Source organism: Bombina bombina, chromosome 6 (assembly GCF_027579735.1).
Source record: "Bombina bombina isolate aBomBom1 chromosome 6, aBomBom1.pri, whole genome shotgun sequence".
NCBI lineage: Eukaryota > Metazoa > Chordata > Amphibia > Anura > Bombinatoridae > Bombina > Bombina bombina.
In genome coordinates, this window is record NC_069504.1 from 901862932 (window position 1) to 901885352 (window position 22421).

The window sequence follows — 22421 nt, forward strand, 5'->3', positions numbered from 1 at the left end:
CGGTCGGCAGATTAGCGGTTAATAATTGTAGGTAGGTGGAGGAGACGTTGGGGGCGGCAGATTAGGGGTTAATAAATATAATATAGGGGTCGGCGGTGTTAGGGGCAGCAGATTAGGGGTACATAGGGATAATGTAGGTTGCGGCGGTGTACGGAGCGGCAGATTAGGGGTTAAAAATTTTTAATAGAGTGGCAGCGATGTGGGGGGGCCTCGGTTTAGGGGTACATAGGTAGTTTATGGGTGTTAGTGTACGTTAGAGCACAGTAGTTAAGAGCTTTATAAACCGGCGTTAGCCCAAAAAGCTCTTAACTACTGACTTTTTTCTGCGGCTGGAGTTTTGTCGTTAGATTTCTAACGCTCACTTCAGCCACGACTCTAAATACAGGCGTTAGAAAGATCCCATTGAAAAGATAGGATACGCAAATGGCGTAGGGGGATCTGCGGTATGGAAAAGTCGCGGCTGGAAAGTGAGCGTTAGACCCTTTCCTGACTGACTCTAAATACCAGCGGTAGCCCAAAACCAGCGTTAGGAGCCTCTAACGCTGGTTTTGACAGCTAACGCCAAACTCTAAATCTAGCCGTAAGTAAACACAGCCAGAAAAAAAGAAATTACACTAACAGTGGGAGGTGGAAGAGATAAAGCTCTAACATCTTAATTTTCAATTGTTCTTTCTTAGTATTGTACTGAGGCAGAGATAAATAGGGGAAGCATTTGAGTTATAAGATAATGAAATCTGATCTGTCAGCAAGCCAAGCCGATTTTGATGGGCTGTTGTTTCAAATAGCAAGTCCAACTATTTATTTTGCAAAAAGAAGCATGTATGAGCAATTTCTCATACATTTTCTACACTACACGTCACGGGGGAACACATTCAGGGAAAAACAATTTTACAGGGAACTGTCCCTTTAAGGTTGAAATACTTCATTATACAATGTCCCTTTAAAGGGATATTAAACCCAATTTTTTTTCTTTCATGATTCAGAAAGAGCATGCACTTTTAAGCAACTTTATAATGTACTCCTATTAATATTTTTTCTTTGTTCTCTTGTTATCTTTATTTGAAATAACAGGAATGTAAGCTTAAGAGTCGGACCATTTTTGGTTCAGCACCTGTGTAGCCCTTGCTGATTGGTGGATAAATGTACCCACCAATCAGAAAGCGCTATCAAGGGTTCTGAACCAAAAATGGGCTGGCTCTTAAACATACATCCCTGCTTTTTTTCAAATAAAGAAAGCAGGAGTAGGAAGAAAAAATGATAATAGGTGTAAATTAGAAAGTTGCTTAAAATTGCATGCTCTATCTGAATCATGAAATAAAAAAAAATTGGGTTTAGTACCCCTTTAAAGGAACACCAAAGTCAGAATTAAAGTCACATGATGCAAGGGTAAATAAAATGGAACAAACTTTGAAAAATCTACTACTCATTTTAAAATTCTAACGGCTAGATTTGGAGTTTTGTCGGTAACGACCTGCGTATCTAACGCTGGCTTTTTTCTGGCCGCACCATAAAAATAACTCTGGTATTGAGAGTCCACATAAAGGCTGCGTTAGGCTCCAAAAAAGGAGCGTAGAGCATATTTAACGCAGCTTCAACTCTCGATACCAGAGTTGCTTACGCAAGCGGCCAGCCTCAAAAACGTGCTCGTGCACGCTTCCCCCATAGAAAACAATGGGGCTGTTTGAGCTGAAAAAAAACCTAACACCTGCAAAAAAGCTGCGTTCAGCTCCTAACGCAGCCCCATTGTTTGCTATGCGAAAACACTTCCTACGTCTGCACCTAACACTCTAACATGTACCCCGAGTCTAAACACCCCTAACCTTACACTTATTAACCCCTAATCTGCCGTCCCCGCTATCGCTGACCCCTGCATATTATTATTAACCCCTAATCTGCCGCTCCGTATACCGCCGCTACTTACATTATCCCTATGTACCCCTAATCTGCTGCCCTAACATCGCCGACCCCTATATTATATTAATTAACCCCTAATCTGCCCCCCACAACGTCGCCTCCACCTGCCTACATTTATTAACCCCTAATCTGCCGAGCGGACCTGAGCGCTACTATAATAAAATTATTAACCCCTAATCCGCCTCACTAACCCTAGAATAAATAGTATTAACCCCTAATCTGCCCTCCCTAACATCGCTGACACCTAACTTCAATTATTAACCCCTAATCTGCCGACTGGAGCTCACCGCTATTCTAATAAATGTATTAGCCCCTAAAGCTAAGTCTAACCCTAACACTAACACCCCCCTAAGTTAAATATAATTTACATCTAACAAAATTAATTATCTCTTATTAAATAAATTATTCCTATTTAAAGCTAAATACTTACCTGTAAAATAAATCCTAATATAGCTACAATATAAATTATAATTATATTATAGCTATTTTAGGATTAATATTTATTTTACAGGCAACTTTGTAATTATTTTAACCATGTACAATAGCTATTAAATAGTTAAGAACTATTTAATAGTTACCTAGTTAAAATAATTACAAAATTACCTGTAAAATAAATCCTAACCTAAGTTACAATTAAACCTAACACTATACTATCATTAAATTAATTAAATAAAATACCTATAATTACCTACAATTAAACCTAACACTACACTATCAATACATTAATTAAATACAATATTTACAAATAACTACAATGAAATAAATTAACTAAAGTACAAAAAATAAAAAAGAACTAAGTTACAAAAAATAAAAAAATATTTACAAACATAAGAAAAATATTACAACAATTTTAAACTAATTACACCTACTCTAAGCCCCCTAATAAAATAACAAAGACCCCCAAAATAAAAAATGCCCTACCCTATTCTAAATTACTAAAGTTCAAAGCTCTTTTACCTTACCAGCCCTGAACAGGGCCCTTTGCGGGGCATGCCCCAAGAAGTTCAGCTCTTTTGCCTGTAAAAAAAACATACAATACCCCCCCCAACATTACAACCCACCACCCACATACCCCTAATCTAACCCAAACCCCCCTTAAATAAACCCCTGAAGATCATCCTACCTTGTCTTCACCTCACCAGGTATCACCGATCCGTCCTGGCTCCAAAATCTTCATCCAACCCAAGCGGGGGCTGGCGATCCATCATCCGGTGGCTGAAGAGGTCCAGAAGAGGCTCCAAAGTCTTCATCCTATCCGGGAAGAAGAGGCGATCCGGACCGGCAACCATCTTGATCCAAGCGGCATCTTCTATCTTCATCCGATGACGACCGGCTCCATCCTGAAGACCTCCACCGCGGACCCATCTTCTTCCGGCGACGTCCAACTGAAGAATGATGGTTCCTTTAAGGGACGTCATCCAAGATGGCGTCCCTCGAATTCCGATTGGCTGATAGGATTCTATCAGCCAATCGAAATTAAGGTAGGAATATTCTGATTGGCTGATGGAATCAGCCAATCAGAATCAAGTTCAATCCGATTGGCTGATCCAATCAGCCAATCAGATTGAGCTTGCATTCTATTGGCTGTTCCGATCAGCCAATAGAATGCGAGCTCAATCTGATTGGCTGATTGGATCAGCCAATCGGATTGAACTTGATTCTGATTGGCTGATTCCATCAGCCAATCAGAATATTCCTACCTTAATTCCGATTGGCTGATAGAATCCTATCAGCCAATCGGAATTCGAGGGACGCCATCTTGGATGACGTCATTTAAAGGAACCGTCATTCGTCGTTCAGTCGTCGGCCAGGATGGATGTTCCGCGTCGGAGGTCTTCAGGATCCTGCCGCTCCGCTCCGGATGGATGACCATAGAAGATCCCGCTTGGATGAAGACTTCAATCGGATGGAAGACCTCTTCTGCCCCGCTTGGATGAAGACTTCAGCCGGATCATGGACCTCTTCAGCCCCCCGCTTGGGCTTGGATCAGGACATCGGAGGAGCTCTTCTGGATCGATCGGTGAACCTGGTATGGTGAAGATAAGGTAGGAAGATCTTCAGGGGCTTAGTGTTAGGTTTATTTAAGGGGGGTTTGGGTTAGATTAGGGGTATGTGGGTGGTGGGTTGTAATGTTGGGGGGGTATTGTATGTTTTTTTTACAGGCAAAAGAGCTGAACTTCTTGGGGCATGCCCCGCAAAGGGCCCTGTTCAGGGCTGGTAAGGTAAAAGAGCTTTGAACTTTAGTAATTTAGAATAGGGTAGGGCATTTTTTTATTTTGGGGGGCTTTGTTATTTTATTAGGGGGCTTAGAGTAGGTGTAATTAGTTTAAAATTGTTGTAATATTTTTCTTATGTTTGTAAATATTTTTTTATTTTTTGTAACTTAGTTCTTTTTTATTTTTTGTACTTTAGATAGTTTATTTCATTGTAGTTATTTGTAGGTATTGTATTTAATTTATTTATTGATAGTGTAGTGTTAGGTTTAATTGTAGATAATTATAGGTATTTTATTTAATTAATTTATTGATAGTGTAGTGTTAGGTTTAATTGTAACTTAGGTTAGGATTTATTTTACAGGTAATTTTGTAATTATTTTAACTATTTTAGCTATTAAATAGTTCTTAACTATTTAATAGCTATTGTACCTGGTTAAAATAAATACAAAGTTACCTGTAAAATAAATATTAATCCTAAAATAGCTATAATATAATTATAATTTATATTGTAGCTATATTAGGATTTATTTTACAGGTAAGTATTTAGCTTTAAATAGGAATAATTTATTTAATAAGAGTTAATTAATTTCGTTAGATTAAAATCATATTTAACTTAGGGGGGTGTTAGTGTTAGGGTTAGATTTAGCTTTAGGGGGTTAATACATTTATTAGAATAGCGGTGAGCTCCAGTCGGCAGATTAGGGGTTAATAATTGAAGTTAGGTGTCGGCGATGTTAGGGAGGGCAGATTAGGGGTTAATACTATTTATTATAGGGTTAGTGAGGCGGATTAGGGGTTAATAACTTTATAATAATAGCGGTGCGGTCCGCTCGGCAGATTAGGGGTTAATAAGTGTAGGCAGGGGGAGGCGACGTTGAGGGGGGCAGATTAGGGGTTAATAAATATAATATAGGGGTCGGCGGTGTTAGGGGCAGCAGATTAGGGGTACATAAGGATAACATAGGTGGCCGCGCTTTGCGGTCAGCAGATTAGGGGTTAATAAGTGTAGGTAGCTGGCTGCGACGTTGTGGGGGGCAGGTTAGGGGTTAATAAATATAATATAGGGGTCGGCGGTGTTAGGGGCAGCAGATTAGGGGTACATAAGGATAACGTAGTTGGCGGTCGGCAGATTAGGGGTTAAAAAAAATTAATCGAGTTGCGGCGATGTGGGGGGACCTCGGTTTAGGGGTACATAGGTAGTTTATGGGTGTTAGTGTACTTTAGAGTACAGTAGTTAAGAGCTTTATAAACCGGCGTTAGCCCAGAAAGCTCTTAACTACTGACTTTTTTCCTGCGGCTGGAGTTTTGTCGTTAGATTTCTAACGCTCACTTCAGACACGACTCTAAATACCGGAGTTAGAAAAATCCCATTGAAAAGATAGGATACGCAATTGACGTAAGGGGATCTGGGGTATGGAAAAGTCGAGGCTGAAATGTGAGCGTTAGACCCTTTTTTGAGTGACTCCAAATACCGGAGGTAGCCTAAAACCAGCGTTAGGAGCCTCTAACGCTGGTTTTCACGGCTAACGCCAAACTCTAAATCTAGGCCTCTATGCTTTTGCATTGTCTTTTTATTATGCATTTGTTGATTATGCAATTCTACTGTACTTAATAGCCCTTTAACATCTATGTTGAACTATTATAAGAACTGTTATACTCTAGCTGTATGGTGGCATTTTGAGTATTTGTAATTTAAATATAATATGATCAACACCGAATCTTGCTGCAAGTCAGTTTAGATCAATATTTGTATAGGAAACAACTTTACCTTCCTCTCTGAAATTCTTTTTTTTTTTTTACAACAGTAAATATTACTGATTAGTCTATTGAACTGCAACATAACATTTAAATAAATACAATGTAGTTTAAATTAGTCTTTCTTCTGTTAACAGATACTTTAAAGGAATCTTTTCTTCTTTACAGGTGAATAATGATGGTTTGTGGTTTGTGGATATTCCAGTTGTTGTGGCTAACATTTTATGCCTGGGGAGAAGAAGACTTCCAGTGGACTCAGAATGATCGTGGGTCTTTTTATTATGGGACATTTCCAACTAGTGAGTTTATCTAATAAACAATTAAAAACATACACAAAAGTTTGCTCTTTTAAAACAATAAATAATACACAAACATAAAATATAAATAAAGCACGAACATAAGATAAAAAAAGATTTATACTTATGAATATGTTATAACATATTCAGGAACTACTGGGTATTTAGTTTTTTGACGCCTGAAATTGGTGGACACACGCACACACTCTAGCGTTGCCACCCAGCCAGTATTTTTAAGGTTCAGGTTAAAGTTAAAAATAAAGATACCCTAAGAACTCCCCTGTTCAGCCTAGGTAACTGCACTGTCCCTCCCACTTTCTGAAACTGTTTTAGTTTTACAATGGAGCAAATACAAAGTGCAATGTAATTTGCAAAAGATATACAGAAATATACAATGTATGATCCCAATTTGTTAAAGTAACACAGAAACTTTCAAAACATAATGAGCATTTGTAAAATCACTGCTAGATCTAAATCTAAATGTATTAAAATATAAAATGCAAAGTGCAAAGCTTAAAGGAATGTTAAACAAACATTTTCATTATTGTAATGAAAAAAAAACTAAGCAGTTGCTTATACTTAATAGAAATCATTACAATATGTAGTATTCATCTATTTAAATGGCAGTGATGGCCAACTGGCAACCTGAGGGCTACATGCAGCCCTCTGCATTAGTTTTTGCAGCCCCCAGCAGAAGTATAACTAAGTATGTGAACCTTAGTATTATTGACATTAGAAATAAGTGGAACTAAATTGTGTGCTTTGTGGTGACCACATTTGGAAGGAATAACCGCAGACACTGGGTAGCCTGCAACCGTACCAAAATCTATACCTTTTGTCACTTAATGTTTTTAGGGAATGTTTTGTTTGTTTAACAGCCATAAAGTTATATGTGATTGTTCATCACTGAACTATAGGATCAGTACCTTTTACACTCCTTCTAGTGGCAATCTCATAATATAATTAGTCTATGATTGGTACAATGCAAGAAAAGAGAAGCACACAGTATGTACAAACCAGTCACCATTTGCTTAGACCCACAAGGTAGGCACAAGAAATGTGCACAAGATGATAATTTTTGTTCACCAAGAATTTTCACATAAATTAGGAAGTGGTCTGGGGTTAATGATTTCCCCATTTTTACTACAACTGTCAGGGACTTCAGGGCTGGGCTATCTAGACTCATTTACAGAGAGGCAAAATCAGCCTAAATAGAACATCAAATTGCACTTTGTTATTGAAAGGGTCACTTGCTTCTTTTGTCTTTGATAAAAGTGCTGTGCCAAACTGACTTATTATTATTATTTATTAAAGCACACGTTTATCATAAGGGGAACACACAAGGAAGTCTAGGGACAATGTGCCGTGTATCTTATAGACCAGTAACTAACTCTAATGCTCTCACATGCTAGTAGTTTAATAAGCCAAACCTTTAATGTACATGGTACCAGCAAGTTATGTACTACAAACAGTAGTTTTGTTGAGGTTGTTCCTAAAGAGCACAGCTGGGCTGCCCACATGTTTTATGCCACCAATAACTGCTTTACCTGAAATAACCTTCAATCAAACTCTCTGAGAAATAGGTTTTGTAAGCCAAACACAGAGACATTCCAGCATGCAGTATAACAGGGGCATAACCAGGGTTTACTTATCACTTAACTCCTTTAGGTTTCACATGGGGTGTTGGCAGTTCTGCCTACCAGACAGAAGGAGCTTGGGACACAGATGGTAAAGGACAGAGCATCTGGGATTCCTTCACTCATAGGAAAGGCAAAGTATTTATGAACCAGACAGCTGACTCCTCATGTGATGGGTACTTTAAAGTCAAGGCAAGTCAAGCTCTTTTTGCTTATATTCTGCTACCTTCTGTTTATGAAGCAGCAACAGTTTCAGCAATGATAAAAAAAATGAATAGAATCATTACCTGGACATTGTAAACAATTTTAATTAAACATTTTGTCAAAAATATAAAAAGAAAGAAAACATTTTAAGGTGTCTTCACAGCAATTTTTTTTTAAAAAAAAGGTATATTCCTGTCTTGAATAAACCAATATTTTCTTGTTAGACTTGCAGATGTTCCTCTCCACCAGTTAAGCCATAGGAGTTGTTCTTCATTGTTTGATACTTACAAATCCTAAATGTACTGATCAGCCAATGAGCTTAAAGCAGGAAGTAACTATTGGTCAATCAGCATTAGAAGGAAGTGCTGATCAACCAATGAGCATAAGCAGGAAGTAACTCTCAGACAATCAGCATTAGAAGCAAGTGCTGATCAGTCATTAGCAAAAAAATACTCAATTCATATTGCTGTTCATGTTTCAGTTTTAATTCAACAATGTTATCCTCACATTTTTTAGAAATAAGTGTCAATCCTATTTTACATGTATAATAAAACATTTTGAGCATAATGTCATTTAAGTTTTGTTTTTAATATATCCAATGAGATGTTGGAGGAAAAATAACATAATTTATGTAAGAACTTAGCTGATAAATTCATTTCTTTCATATTGGCAAGAGTCCATGAGCTAGTGACGTATGGGATATACAATCCTACCAGGAGGGGCAAAGTTTCCCAAACCTCAAAATGCCTATAAATACACCCCTCACTACACCCACAATTCAGTTTAACGAATAGCCAAGTAGTGGGGTGATAAAGAAAGGAGTAAAAAGCATCAACAAAGGAATTTGGAAATAATTGTGCTTTATACAAAAAAATCATAACCACCACAGGGTGGGCCTCATGGACTCTTGCCAATATGAAAGAAATGAATTTATCAGGTAAGTTCTTACATAAATTATGTTTTCTTTCATGTAATTGGCAAGAGTATATCAGCTAGTGACGTATGGGATATCAAATACCCAAGATGTGGAACTCCACGCAAGAGTCACTAGAGAGGGAGGGATAAAAAATTAAATACAGCCATTTTCCGCTGAAAAAATAATCCACAACCCAAAGTATAAGTTAATTCTTTAGTGATAAGAAAAACTTAAAACATCAGCAGAAGAATCAAACTGAAACAGCTGCCTGAAGAACTTTTCTACCAAAAACTGCTTCTGAAGAAGCAAATACATCAAAACGGTAGAATTTAGAAAATGTATGCAAAGAAGACCAAGTTGCTGCTTTGCAAATCTGATCAACAGAAGCTTCATTCTTAAAAGCCCATGAAGTGGAGACTGACCTAGTAGAATGAGCTGTAATTCTCTGAGGCGGGATCTTACCCGACTCCAAATAAGCTTGACGAATCAAAAGCTTTAACCAAGAAGCCAAGGAAATAGCAGAAGCTTTCTGACCTTTCCTAGGACCAGAAAATAAAATGAATAGACTAGAAGTCTTTCTGAAATCTTTAGTAGCTTCAACATAATATTTCAAAGCTCTTACCACATTCAAAGAATGTAAGGATCTTTCCAAAGAATTCTTTGGATTAGGACACAAGGAAGGGACAACAATTTCTCTACTAATGTTGTTAGAATTCACAACCTTAGGTAAAAATTGAAAAGAAGTCTGCAAAATCGCCTTATCCTGATGAAAAATCAGAAAAGGAGATTCACTAGAAAGAGCAGATAGCTCAGAAACTCTTCTAGCAGAAGAAATAGCCAAAAGGAACAACACTTTCCAAGAAAGTAGTTTAATGTCCAAAGAATGCATAGGCTCAAATGGAGGAGTGTCATGATCCTCCTATTCCACCTTAAATGTGTCAAGCAAATACTATATACCACCTTTACATCTTGTTAACTTCCTACCTGAACCCAATATAAACCTGCTTCCTCCCATGGTCCTTTGCTGGTTTATTGAAGTGTAATAGCTACAGTTCCAGTCCTTACCTTTTCTACAGCATAACAGGATTTAAACTGTGTATTTATTTCCTTTTCTATCAGCATACCTCTATTTCAGCCAGAGCTGACATTTCATATCTGCAGCAGGACTTCACTCCACACCTCCCCCATCCAGGGTCTGCTTGTGAGTATTCCTAACAACCTGGCGTGACACGCCACTCAGCAAACAGTAAACGCAGGGACCACAGCGTCCACACTGCTCACCAAGCTCATTGGGACCGGATCTCTGTGCTGCGCTCATCGCACTCACAGCAGCTGCAGTTTGCTTAAAGGGGAAATCTCATTCAGCGACTTCTGGACAGGTGCTGTATAAACTCTCATAAACACACTGTGCAACTCTCTTCTGAAGTACACTTAAACATACTACAAGTGTAAGATTTGTATAGTGAACCTGCTTGCATTTAACCATGAACTCTCTCTACTAACTGCATCCTGAAATACAATTAACCTCTGCATTACTGTTTGTAAACTGAAGCTGCTTGCATTTAACCCTGGTCTCTTTCTACTAACTGCATCCTGAAATATAATTAACCTCTGCAGTACTGTTTATCTCTGTATATCCATTGCTACGAATACCTGCCAAAGTCAACTCCCACTAATAGACACTCCAGTTACTGGGAGCTAGCTGTCCGGCAAAATTAATAACAAGTGTTATACAGTTCACTAAAAGCATATAGTGTACTGTCATCCTCAACTCTTGTAACACATCCTCAATTTTACATGATATCTTGGTTGTTACAATTACAAGTGAGTTGATTGTTACATAATAAACCAGCCATATATAGTAGCCATGGAGCCCACTGACGTCACTCCCCAGCTACACAGCCTAAATCAAAGGCTGGATAACCTAACCCAGGCTTTCAGGGATTTGCAGGTGGAAAATCAAAGGCTTAAGGGAAGTGCTTTCAAATAGAAATTCTGGAAATGACCATCATGCTGAACCCCAGGTTTCATACCCCGAAAAGTTCTCAGGGGACCGCTCCACTTTTCGTCAATTTCGTAATGCATGCTTATTGCTTTTCGATTTACGCCCTAGGACCTACCCCACTGACAGGGCCAAAATACTAACCATCCTATCATACCTTAGGGGAGAGCCAAGGGTCTGGGCTGACTCTTTCTATGAGTCACAAGACCCAATACTGAATTCCCTGGACTGCTTCCTTAAAGCCCTCTCCTCTCTTTATGATGATCCCTACCGCCAGATTACAGCTGAGGGCAAACTCAGAGGTTTAAAACAGCTTAAAGCCCCAGTTGAAGAGTATATCACTCGTTTTAGGATATGGGCCAGAGATTCCCTCTGGAATGAGGTTTCTCTGAAAAACCAGTATCGCCTTGGTTTATCCGAAGACATTAAGGATGAACTCGCCAGAGTAGGTATTCCAGACCACCTGGAAGAACTGTACATCCTTACCACTACTATTGACCGTAGACTTAGGGAGAGGAGGCAAGAAAAAAAGCCCCTCTAACCCCCCTCAGCGCAGGGTTTTACAGACGCCATCTACTTCACCACCTGAGCAACCTATGGACATTAGTTTTCTACGTGGACCCCTCTCTCCACAAGAGAAATTGAGACGCCGTACATTAAATTTGTGCATGTATTGCGCATCAGCAGACCATGTTGTTAAGGAGTGTCCACTACTATTCAAACAGAAGATAGGTAAGGTACACCCTTTCAACCATTGCCTAAACACAAAAAATATTGCCACGGCCTATCTAACATTACCTTGCAGTGGGAACAACACAGGATAAAGTGTGAAGCCATCATAGATACCGGAGCATGTGCCAACTTTATTGATTTGAGTTTAGTCACTGTTAATAAAATACCTTCTTCTTTCAAAAGCACACCTCTGCCTCTCAAAGTTATTGACGGTTCACATCTACTATCTGGTCCTGTCATGCAACAGACTATTCCCTTACTGGTTACTACTGCCTCTGGTCATTCTGAGACCATTACCTTTGAAATCATATCATCCCCTCTCTATCCTATAGTTCTGGGAATTACCTGGTTACAGTTACACCAACACTCGGTGCATTGGGACACACTTACTCTATCCTTTCCCTCTTCTTACTGCTCTAAGACCTGTTTTCCAACTGCTCATTTACTCTCTACCTCTGCTCCTTCTATTCCTCCTCAGTATTCAGATTTCTCTGATGTCTTCAATCAGAAAGAGGCCGAGTCATTACTTCCACACAGGTCCTACAATTGCCCCATTGACCTGTTACCTGGAGCCACCATTCCCTACGGCCATATCTATCTCCTGTCCAGACCTGAGTTACAACATTTAAAAAACTACATAACTGATAATTTAAAAAAAGGTTTCATCCGTCCCTCCACTTCTCCTGCCGGTGCCGGCATCTTTTTTGTAAAAAACAAGGACGGGTCCTTGCGCCCTATTATAGATTATCGTGAATTAAATAAACGCACGATAAAGAACAGGTACCCACTACCTCTAATCCCAGAATTGGTTGAGAGGTTGAGTGGCGCTACTATATTTACTAAACTAGACCTTAGGGGCGCATACAACCTTGTTAGAATAAGGTCCGGGGACGAGTGGCTGACAGCATTTAGGACTAGGTATGGTCTTTTTGAATATACTGTTATGCCATTTGGTCTGTGCAACGCCCCGGCGACATTCCAGAATTTTATCAACGATATCTTTAGGGACATCTTAGACACTTTTCTGGTGGTCTATCTTGACGATATTCTAATCTATTCTTCTTCCCTTTCAGAACATGTCATACATGTCAGGCAAGTGTTGTCCAGACTAAGGTCACATAGTCTTTACGTAAAATTAGAGAAATGTCTCTTCCATGTTACAGAGGTCTCATTCCTAGGTTACCGTATCAGTCAAAGTACCATTATGATGGAAGACAATAAAATCAAAGCCATCACATCTTGGCCTACACCAACCACTATCAAAGAAGTACAACGCTTCTTAGGCTTTGCAAACTTTTACAGGCGCTTTATCCATAATTTCGCAGCTATCACTAAGCCATTAACAAATCTCACTAAGACGACAAAACCTTTCCTCTGGACCCCCCAGTCTCAAAAAGCCTTCAATGACCTCAAGTCCCTGTTTGTGTCATCACCTATTCTTCAATTACCAAACAGCAAAGCTCAGTTCATATTAGAAGTTGACACTTCCGAATATGCCATCGGTTCAGTTCTTTCTCAAAGGTCCTCTCCTGACGAACAGATCCATCCTGTTTGTTATTTCTCCAGACTTTTAACACCCACTAAGTTGAATTACCCCACAGGGGAAAAAGAGTTATTAGCCATCAAGTCATCCTTTGATCAGTGGAGACACTTACTGGAGGGGGGCAGAACACCCTATAACTATTCTCACCGATCACAAAAATCTCCAATACCTCCAAACCAATCGCACTCTCTCTGCTCGCCAACTTCGTTGGAGCCTCTACTTCTCCCGGTTCAATTTAACCATAAGCTACCGCCCCGGTTCAAAAAACGGTAAAGCTGACGCACTCTCATGCAAGGACCATATGCTCCACTCTGATTCTTCCTACACAATTATAATCCCTAAAACATCCTTCATTGGTTTCATGTCCAAGGATTTTTCAGAGCTCAAAACCCAACAACAATTGGATCCCACTACAAGTTCCTACACTTTATCTATGGATGACAATGGTATCCTATGTAACAACTCTAAGTTTTATATACCTCCCTCTCTCCATGACAAGGCTTTACAACTCACACATGATTCTACACTGGCTGGACACTTAGGTGTACAAAAGACACTGGATCTCCTACAAAGACATTTTTGGTGGCCCTCCATGAAACACTCAGTAAAAGCCTATATCAAGTCCTGCCCCACCTGTCAGACCTCTACGCCTTCACACCAATCGCCTATTGGCCTTTTACAAAATCTACCCATTCCAGATTGCCCATGGAAAAGCCTCTCTATGGACTTTATCGTTGACCTCCCTAAATCCCAAGGAAAGACTGCCATATTTGTCGTAGTGGATCTATTTTCTCGTATGGCTCATTTCATACCAACGGACTCTTTCCCTACAGCACAACAAACCGCCGAGCTGTTTATCAAAGAGGTTGTGCGCCTTCACGGATTACCTACATCTGTATTGAGTGACAGAGGCTCGCAGTTCACCTCAAAGTTTTGGAAATTTCTCTGTTCCTCTCTTTCCATTCAGCAACATCTCACCACCTCATACCACCCTCAGTCAAATGGTCTCTGTGAGAGGACCAACCAGTGGCTAGAGCAGTACTTAAGATGCTTCTGCTCTAGCACCCACGAATCATGGGTCTCCTTCATACCTCAAGCGGAATTCGCATACAATAATACTACTAACTCTTCTACCGGATTTTCACCTTTCTATATCAACTCAGGACTCCATCCACGTTTCCATCCCTTATCATCCTCTCACACTCCTTGTCCTCAGGTTAATGATCTCATCAATTCTATTAAACTAACATACAATGTGGTCCAAAGCAATATCAAGCATGCACAAGCTTCTCAAAAGCGCTACTATGATTTACGGCATCGTCCACAACCTAATTACAAGGTTGGGGACATGGTTTGGTTGAGCACAAAAAATCTTAGAATACCCTCACCATGCAGGAAGTTTAACAATCTCTTTGTTGGTCCTTTTCCAATTGTAGCCATTCGCAACCCACTTACTGTTACCTTACAGCTCCCTGCTACTTACCGCATCCACCCGACTTTTCATATATCATTGATCAAACCCTGTGATACCTCTTGTCTTCTGCCTCTTCCTGCTCTGGTGTCCCCGACGCTGGATCCTGAATATGAAGTACATTTGGTTTTGGACTCTCGTCGATGCAATGGACAACTGCAGTACCTTGTCCATTGGGCTCCCCAGCTGGTGTCTCTCTTTCATAGGCGCCATCCCGATCGTCCCGCACCCTGATCCCTTCTTGATGGATCTTTGGGGGGAGGATGTGTCATGATCCTCCTATTCCACCTTAAATGTGTCAAGCAAATACTATATACCACCTTTACATCTTGTTAACTTCCTACCTGAACCCAATATAAACCTGCTTCCTCCCATGGTCCTTTGCTGGTTTATTTAAGTGTAATAGCTACAGTTCCAGTCCTTACCTTTTCTACAGCATAACAGGATTTAAACTGTGTATTTATTTCCTTTTCTATCAGCATACCTCTATTTCAGCCAGAGCTGACATTTCATATCTGCAGCAGGACTTCACTCCACACCTCCCCCATCCAGGGTCTGCTTGTGAGTATTCCTAACAACCTGGCGTGACACGCCACTCAGCAAACAGGAAACGCAGGGACCACAGCATCCACACTGCTCACCAAGCTCATTGGGACCGGATCTCTGTGCTGCACTCATCGCACTCACAGCAGCTGCAGTTTGCTTAAAGGGGAAATCGAATTCAGCGACTTCTGGACAGGTGCTGTATAAACTCTCATAAACACACTGTGCAACTCTCTTCTGAAGTACACTTAAACATACTACAAGTGTAAGATTTGTATAGTGAACCTGCTTGCATTTAACCGTGAACTCTCTCTACTAACTGCATCCTGAAATACAATTAGCCTCTGCATTACTGTTTGTAAACTGAAGCTGCTTGCATTTAACCCTGGTCTCTTTCTACTAACTGCATCCTGAAATATAATTAACCTCTGCAGTACTGTTTATCTCTGTATATCCATTGCTACGAATACCTGCCAAAGTCAACTCCCACTAATAGACACTCCAGTTACTGGGAGCTAGCTGTCCGGCAAAATTAACAACAAGTGTTATACAGTTCACTAAAAGCATATAGTGTACTGTCATCCTCAACTCTTGTAACACATCCTCAATTTTACATGATATCTTGGTTGTTACAATTACAAGTGAGTTGATTGTTACAAGGAGCCTGTAACACCTTCAAAACCAAATTGAGACTCCAAGGAGGAGAAATTGATTTAATGACAGGCTTAATTCGAACTAAAGCCTGTACAAAACAGTGAATATCAGGAAGTTTAGCAATCTTTCTGTGGAATAAAACTGAAAGAGCAGAGATTTGTCCCTTCAAGGAACTTGCAGACAAACCTTTATCCAAACCATCCTGAAGAAACTGTAAAATCCTAGGAATTCTAAAAGAATGCCAAGAAACTTTATGAGAAGAACACCATGAAACCTCTATGACTTAGTACTAAGAAACCTAGAGAAACCTCTATGACCTAGTACTAAGCGTTCAATTTCCATACCTTCAAATTTAATGATTTGAGATCCTGATGGAAAAATGGACCTTGAGACAGTAGGTCTGGCCTTAACGGAAGTGGCCAAGGTTGGCAACTGGACATCCGAACAAGATCCGCATACCAAAACCTGTGTGGCCATGCTGGAGCCACCAGCAACACAAACGACTGTTCCATGATGATTTTGGAAATCACTCTTGGAAGAAGAACTAGAGGCGGGACGATGTAAGCAGGATGATATTTCCATGGAATGGTTAGCACATCCACTGCTTCCGCCTGAACATCCCTGGACCTGGACAGGTATCTGGGAAGTTTCTTGTTTAGGTGAGAGGCCATCAGATCTATCTCAGGAAGACCCCACATCTGAAAAATCTGAGAAAACACATCTGGATGGAGAGACCAGTCTCCTGGATGACGACTGAGATAATTCGCTTCCCAATTGTCTACACCTGGGATATGCACCGCAGAAATTAGACAGGAGCTGGATTCCACCCAAGCAAGTATCCAAGATACTTCTTTCATGGCTTAAGGACTGTGAGTCCCACCTTGATGATTGACATATGCCACAGTTGTGATATTGTCTGTCTGGAAGCAAATGAACGGTTCTCTCTTCAACAGAGGCCAAAACTGTAGAGCTCTGAGAATTGCACGGAGTTCTAAAACATTGATTGGTAATCTCTCCTCTTGAGATTTCCAAACCCCTTAAACAGTCAGAGATCCCCAAACAGCTCCCCAACCCGAAAGACTTGCATCTGTAGTTATCACAGTCTAGGTTGGTCGAACAAAAGAAGCCCCTTGAACTAAACGTTGGTGATTTAACCACCACGTCAGAGAGCGTCGTACATTGGGATTTAAGGATATTAATTGTGATATCTTTGTATAATCCCTGCACCATTGATTTAGCATACAAAGCTGGAGAGGTTTCATGTGAAAACAAGCAAAAGGAATTGCGTCCGATGCTGCAGTTATGAGGCCTAAAACTTCCATGCACATAGCCACTAAAGGGAATGGCTGAGACTGAAGGTGCCGACAAGCTGCGACCAATTTCATGTCATGGACACTGAATCTATCTGGAAACCTAAAAAGGTGACCCTTGTCTGAGGAATCAAAGAACTTTTTGGTAAATTGATCTTCCAACCATGTTTTCGAAGAAACAACACTAGTTGATTTGTGTGAGATTCTGCAGAACGTAAAGACTGAACTAGTACCAAGATATCGTCCAAATAAGGAAACCCTGCAATACCCTGTTCTCTGATTACAGAGAGTAGGGCACCTAGAACCTTTGAAAAGATTCTTGGAGCTGTTGCTAGGCCAAATGGAAGAGCAACAAATTGGTAATGCTTGTCTAGAAAAGAGGATATCAGGAACTGATAATGTTCTGGATGAATCGGAATATGAAGGTATGCATCCTGCAAGTCTATTGTAGACATATAATGTCCTTGCTGAACAAAAGGCAGAATAGTCCTTATAGTCACCATCTTGAAAGTTGGTACTCTTACATAACGATTCAAAATTTTCAGATCCAGAACTGGCCTGAATGAATTTTCCTTCTTTGGGACAATGAATAGATTTGAATAAAACCCCAGACCTTGTTCCTGAAAAGGAACTGGCATGATTACCCCTGAGGACTCCAGGTCTGAAACACACTTCAGGAAAGCCTGAGCTTTTACTGGATTTGTTGGGTTACATGAGAGAAAAAATCTTCTCACAGGAGGTCTTACTCTGAATCCTATTCGATACCCTTGAGAGACAATGCTCTGAATCCACTGATTTTGGACAGAATTTATCCAAAAATCCTTGAAAAACCTTAATCTGCCCCCCACCAGCTGGGCTGGAATGAGGGCCGCACCTTCATGCGGATTTAGGGGCTGACTTTGGTTTCTTAAATGGCTTGGATTTATTCCAATTTGAGGAAGGCTTCCAATTGGAAACAGATTCCTTGGGGGAAGGATTAGATTTTTGTTCCTTATTCTGACGAAAGGAACTAAAATGATTAGAAGCCTTAGATTTGCCCTTAGGTTTTTATCCTGAGGAACAAAAACTCCCTTTCCCCCAGTAATAGCTGAAATAATAGAATCCAGCTGAGAACCAAATAAATTATTACCTTGGAAAGAAAGAGATAGTAATCTAGACTTAGATGTCATATTAGCATTCCAAGATTTAAGACATAAAGCTCTTCAAGCTAAAATAGCTAAAGACATGAATCTAACATCAATTTTGATAATATCAAAAATGGCATCACAAATAAAATGATTAGCATATTGCAGTAAGCAAATAATGCTAGATACATCAGAATCCAATTCTTGTTGCGCTAAATTCTCCAACCAGAAAGTTGATGCAGCCGCAACATCAGCCAAAGAAATTGCAGGTCTGAGAAGATGACCTGAATATAAATAGGCTTTCCTTAGATAAGATTCAAGCTTCCTATCTAAAGGATCCTTAAAGGAAGTACTATCTTCCATAGGAATAGTGGTACGTTTAGCAAGAGTAGAAATAGTCCCATCAACTTTGGGGATTTTTTCCCAAAACTCTATAGAATTTGCTGGTAAAGGATACAATTTTTTAAAACCTTGAAGAAGGAATAAAAGAAGTACCTGGCTTATTCCATTACTTAGAAATCATATTAGAAATAGCCTCAGGAATAAGAAAACGTCAAGAGGACTGGTTACCTCAATATCCAAAGTAATTAACACTTCTTTTAATAAAGAACGCATATACTCTATTTTAAATAAATAAGTAGATTGGTCAGTGTCAATGTCTGAGGAAGGATCTTCTGTATCAGATAGATCCTCATCAGAGGAGGATAAATTATTATGTTGTTGGTCATTTGAAATTTCATCAACTGAATGAGAAGTTTTAAAAGACCTTTTACGTTTATTAGAAGGTGGAAATGCAGACAAAGCCTTCTGAATAGAATCAGTAACAAATTCTTTAAAATTCATAGGTATATCATGTACATTAGAAGTTGAAGGAACTGCAACTGGCAATGTACTATTACTGATGGACACACTATCTGCATGTAAAAGTTTATCATGACAACTATTACAAATGACATTCTGAGAAATAATTTCCACAATCTTACAACAAATGCACTTAGCTTTGGTAGAACCGATGTCAGGCAGCAAAGTTCCAGCAGATACTTCTGAGGCAGGATCAGATTGAGACATCTTGCAAAATGTAAAAGAAAAAACAACATATAAAGCAAAATTATCAATTTCCTTATATGAAAGTTTCAGGAATGGGAAAAAAATGCAAATAGCAGAGCCCTCTGATAGAGAAAAAGGCAAGAGGCAAACATCAATGGGGTATTAAAATAATGAAAAAGTTTGGCGCCAAGTATGACGCCCAACATAACTGAAATTTTTTTGGCGCCAACAATAACCGGAAATGACACACTCGCGTCACAAACGACACAACCGTGTGTAAGGCTTCGGCGCCAACTATGACGCCGGAAATGATTGCGTCACAGAGTTGCGTCACAGATGTATTTTTCTCGCCAAAAAATTGTTGTGCCAAAAATGACAAAATAAAGTCTAGCATTTAGCGCACCCGCGGGCCTAATGCCGCCCGCAATTTGCAAGAAAAAAGTAGTCAATTTAGAAAAAAATTCTTAAAATATTTATTTTCCCCAAATATGAAACTGACAGTCTGCAGAAGGAAATACATGAACCTGACTCATGGCAAATATAAGTACAATACATATATTTAGAACTTTATATAAATGCATAAAGTGCCAAACCATAGCTGAGGTGTCTTAAGTAATAAAAAACATACTTACCAAAAGACACCCATCCACATATAGCAGATAGCCAAACCAGTACTGAAACAGTTATCAGTAGAGGTAATGGTAAATTGAGAGTATATCGTCGATCTGAAAAGGGAGGTAGGAGATGAATCTCTACGACCGATAACAGAGAACCTATGAAATAGACCCCTATTAGTGAAATCATTGTATTCAATAAGTGATACTCCCTTCACGTCCCTCTGACATTCGCTGTACTCTGAGAGGAATCGGGCTTCAACAATGCTGAGAAGCGCATATCAACGTAGAAATCTTAGCACAAACTTACTTCACCACCTCCATAGGAAGCAAAGTTTGTAAAACTGTATTGTGGGTGGGGTGAGGGGTGTATTTATAGGCATTTTGAGGTTTGGGAAACTTTGCCCCTCCTGGAAGGATTGTATATCCCATACGTCACTAGCTCATGGACTCTTGCCAATTACATGAAAGAAATGGATTATAATGAGCTAATAATCAAATTGCCACAGTTTTACACAAATTTGTTTTGTAGGAGGATATGGAACTGCTGAAGGAGTTAAAGGTTTCTCATTATCGTCTCTCCATCTCTTGGCCTCGGCTCATCCCAACAGGAATTAGAAGTGAGAAACTATAGCTTATGTTTTATGTCTTTATCCCAACTAATGAGCAGGGACCTACAAAGCTGTGGCTATATGGAATGGTGTGTGGGTAAAATTCCAGTACAAACTATCTAATTAAAATAACCACATTTACTAGGCATCCACAAACATAAAAAGTGTTAAAGGACAGTCAAATGCAAAAACTACACACTCCGATTGATTACAGGATCTCAAATTTTACCCCTTTGCACAATACAGATCCAGAGCAGGACATGGACTATGATTGATGACTACATGTGTATGATAATAATTGGCTCACCTTCTATGTCCCACTTGTGAGTTGCAATGGGTTGTTGCATCCAAGTAGGACTTGTTTGCAGGGGTTAAATACATAGTAATCAAGTTTACAACAGAGCAAAAATTGCATGCTTTAATTAATTAGAACATTTTATTTTTGCATTTTCAACAATTATTGTAAATTATCAAGAAAACACATCTAGCATAATAGCTGAAGTTGAAAAAAGACAAAAGGCCAATAGAGTTCAACCTACCTGATTTACAATAACAAGCTGCCAATTGAACGTACATTAATGCAATGAGAAAGCCGACCCATTTAACACAAGCAATCATTTCCCTGATATCTGTTTCTAGCCAGAAATGTATCTAACCCATTTTAAATGTATCTAGGGTTTTGGCATTCACTACCTCCTTAGGCAAGGAGTTTCACAATTTGATTGCTCTAGAGGAGTGGATATTAAATCTCCTCTCCTCTAGCCTAAAAGTATGACCACTTGTCACAATAAATTGCTTCTGCCAACTCTGTATATGGGCCATCAATATATTAACATAAAGATATATTTATATGTGCTCATATAAAAGAACAAACAATCTCAACAAATGTTCAGAATTCATCATTAATAAACCAGACAGTCTCTCTAATTCTAAACAATGGGGTTCATTCCAATCTTGTGAATTGTGTTTATTGGTTCCGAATATGCTTTTTTTTTTTAATATTGTGATCACCTGATCACAATGTAAATGATTCCACCATTTTGATATTGGAAAAATATTGAGTTGGATATTAAAGAAGTTATCCATATAGTGCATGGATAACACAGACTTTTTAAATCTAAGTCTACCCGACCACAAGTTATTGACTAAATAGCAACAACAAATTACACACAACTAATTCAACAGCCAAAGGCACCTGATAAAGTGCAGAACTGGCCTTTTCGACATGTTTGTGAATTTTTCTAGATGATTAGAAATAATTATATTTTCTTGCGCATATGCAATATACTCTGAAGCGGCAAACGACCAGTTTAGATGTAAATATGAATATATGGTCTAGATTCATTATACCTCATCACTTAGCAATTTCATGATTTAACGTATTATGAGAACTGTTATAATCTAGATAAAAAGATATTAGTTGTGGCTATAGCGAATCATGTCCGCCGCACATTGATAAATGCCGACAGCATACGCTGTCGGCATTTATCATTGCACCAGCAGTTCTTGTGCAATACCGCCCCCTGCAGATTTGCGGCCAATCGGCCGCTAGCAGGGGGTGTCAATCAACCTGATCATATTCGATCAACCTGATTATATCATAAATCAACCCCATGGACTCAATCTCATTAACCCATTTTAGGTTTCCCAGTGATCAACAGCTATTATCAGCTATTAACAGTGCTGCAATTGGTGAATGTTGATCGAATATTGTGGGAATGATTAACTCTGGTTGTGTTTGACATTTTATATCAAACGAGAATTTTGGAAAGATTGGGATTGATCCAATATTAGAGACTTGTACTTCATATGAACAGACTGCTTCAGTTCTG

At 39.3% G+C, this 22421-nt stretch overlaps 1 protein-coding gene across 1 annotated transcript in view; it reads left to right on the forward strand.

Moving 5' to 3' along the window:
• Positions 1-6060: 6060 nt before the first annotated feature.
• Positions 6061-22421, forward strand: part of LCTL (lactase like) — a 102304-nt gene continuing 85943 nt past the window's right edge. Inside the window, exons 1-3 of the mRNA XM_053718522.1 lie at positions 6061-6184; positions 7850-8010; positions 20511-20598. Of these exons, the coding sequence (XP_053574497.1) occupies positions 6061-6184; positions 7850-8010; positions 20511-20598 (373 nt within the window). The remainder of the gene's footprint in view (positions 6185-7849; positions 8011-20510; positions 20599-22421) is intronic.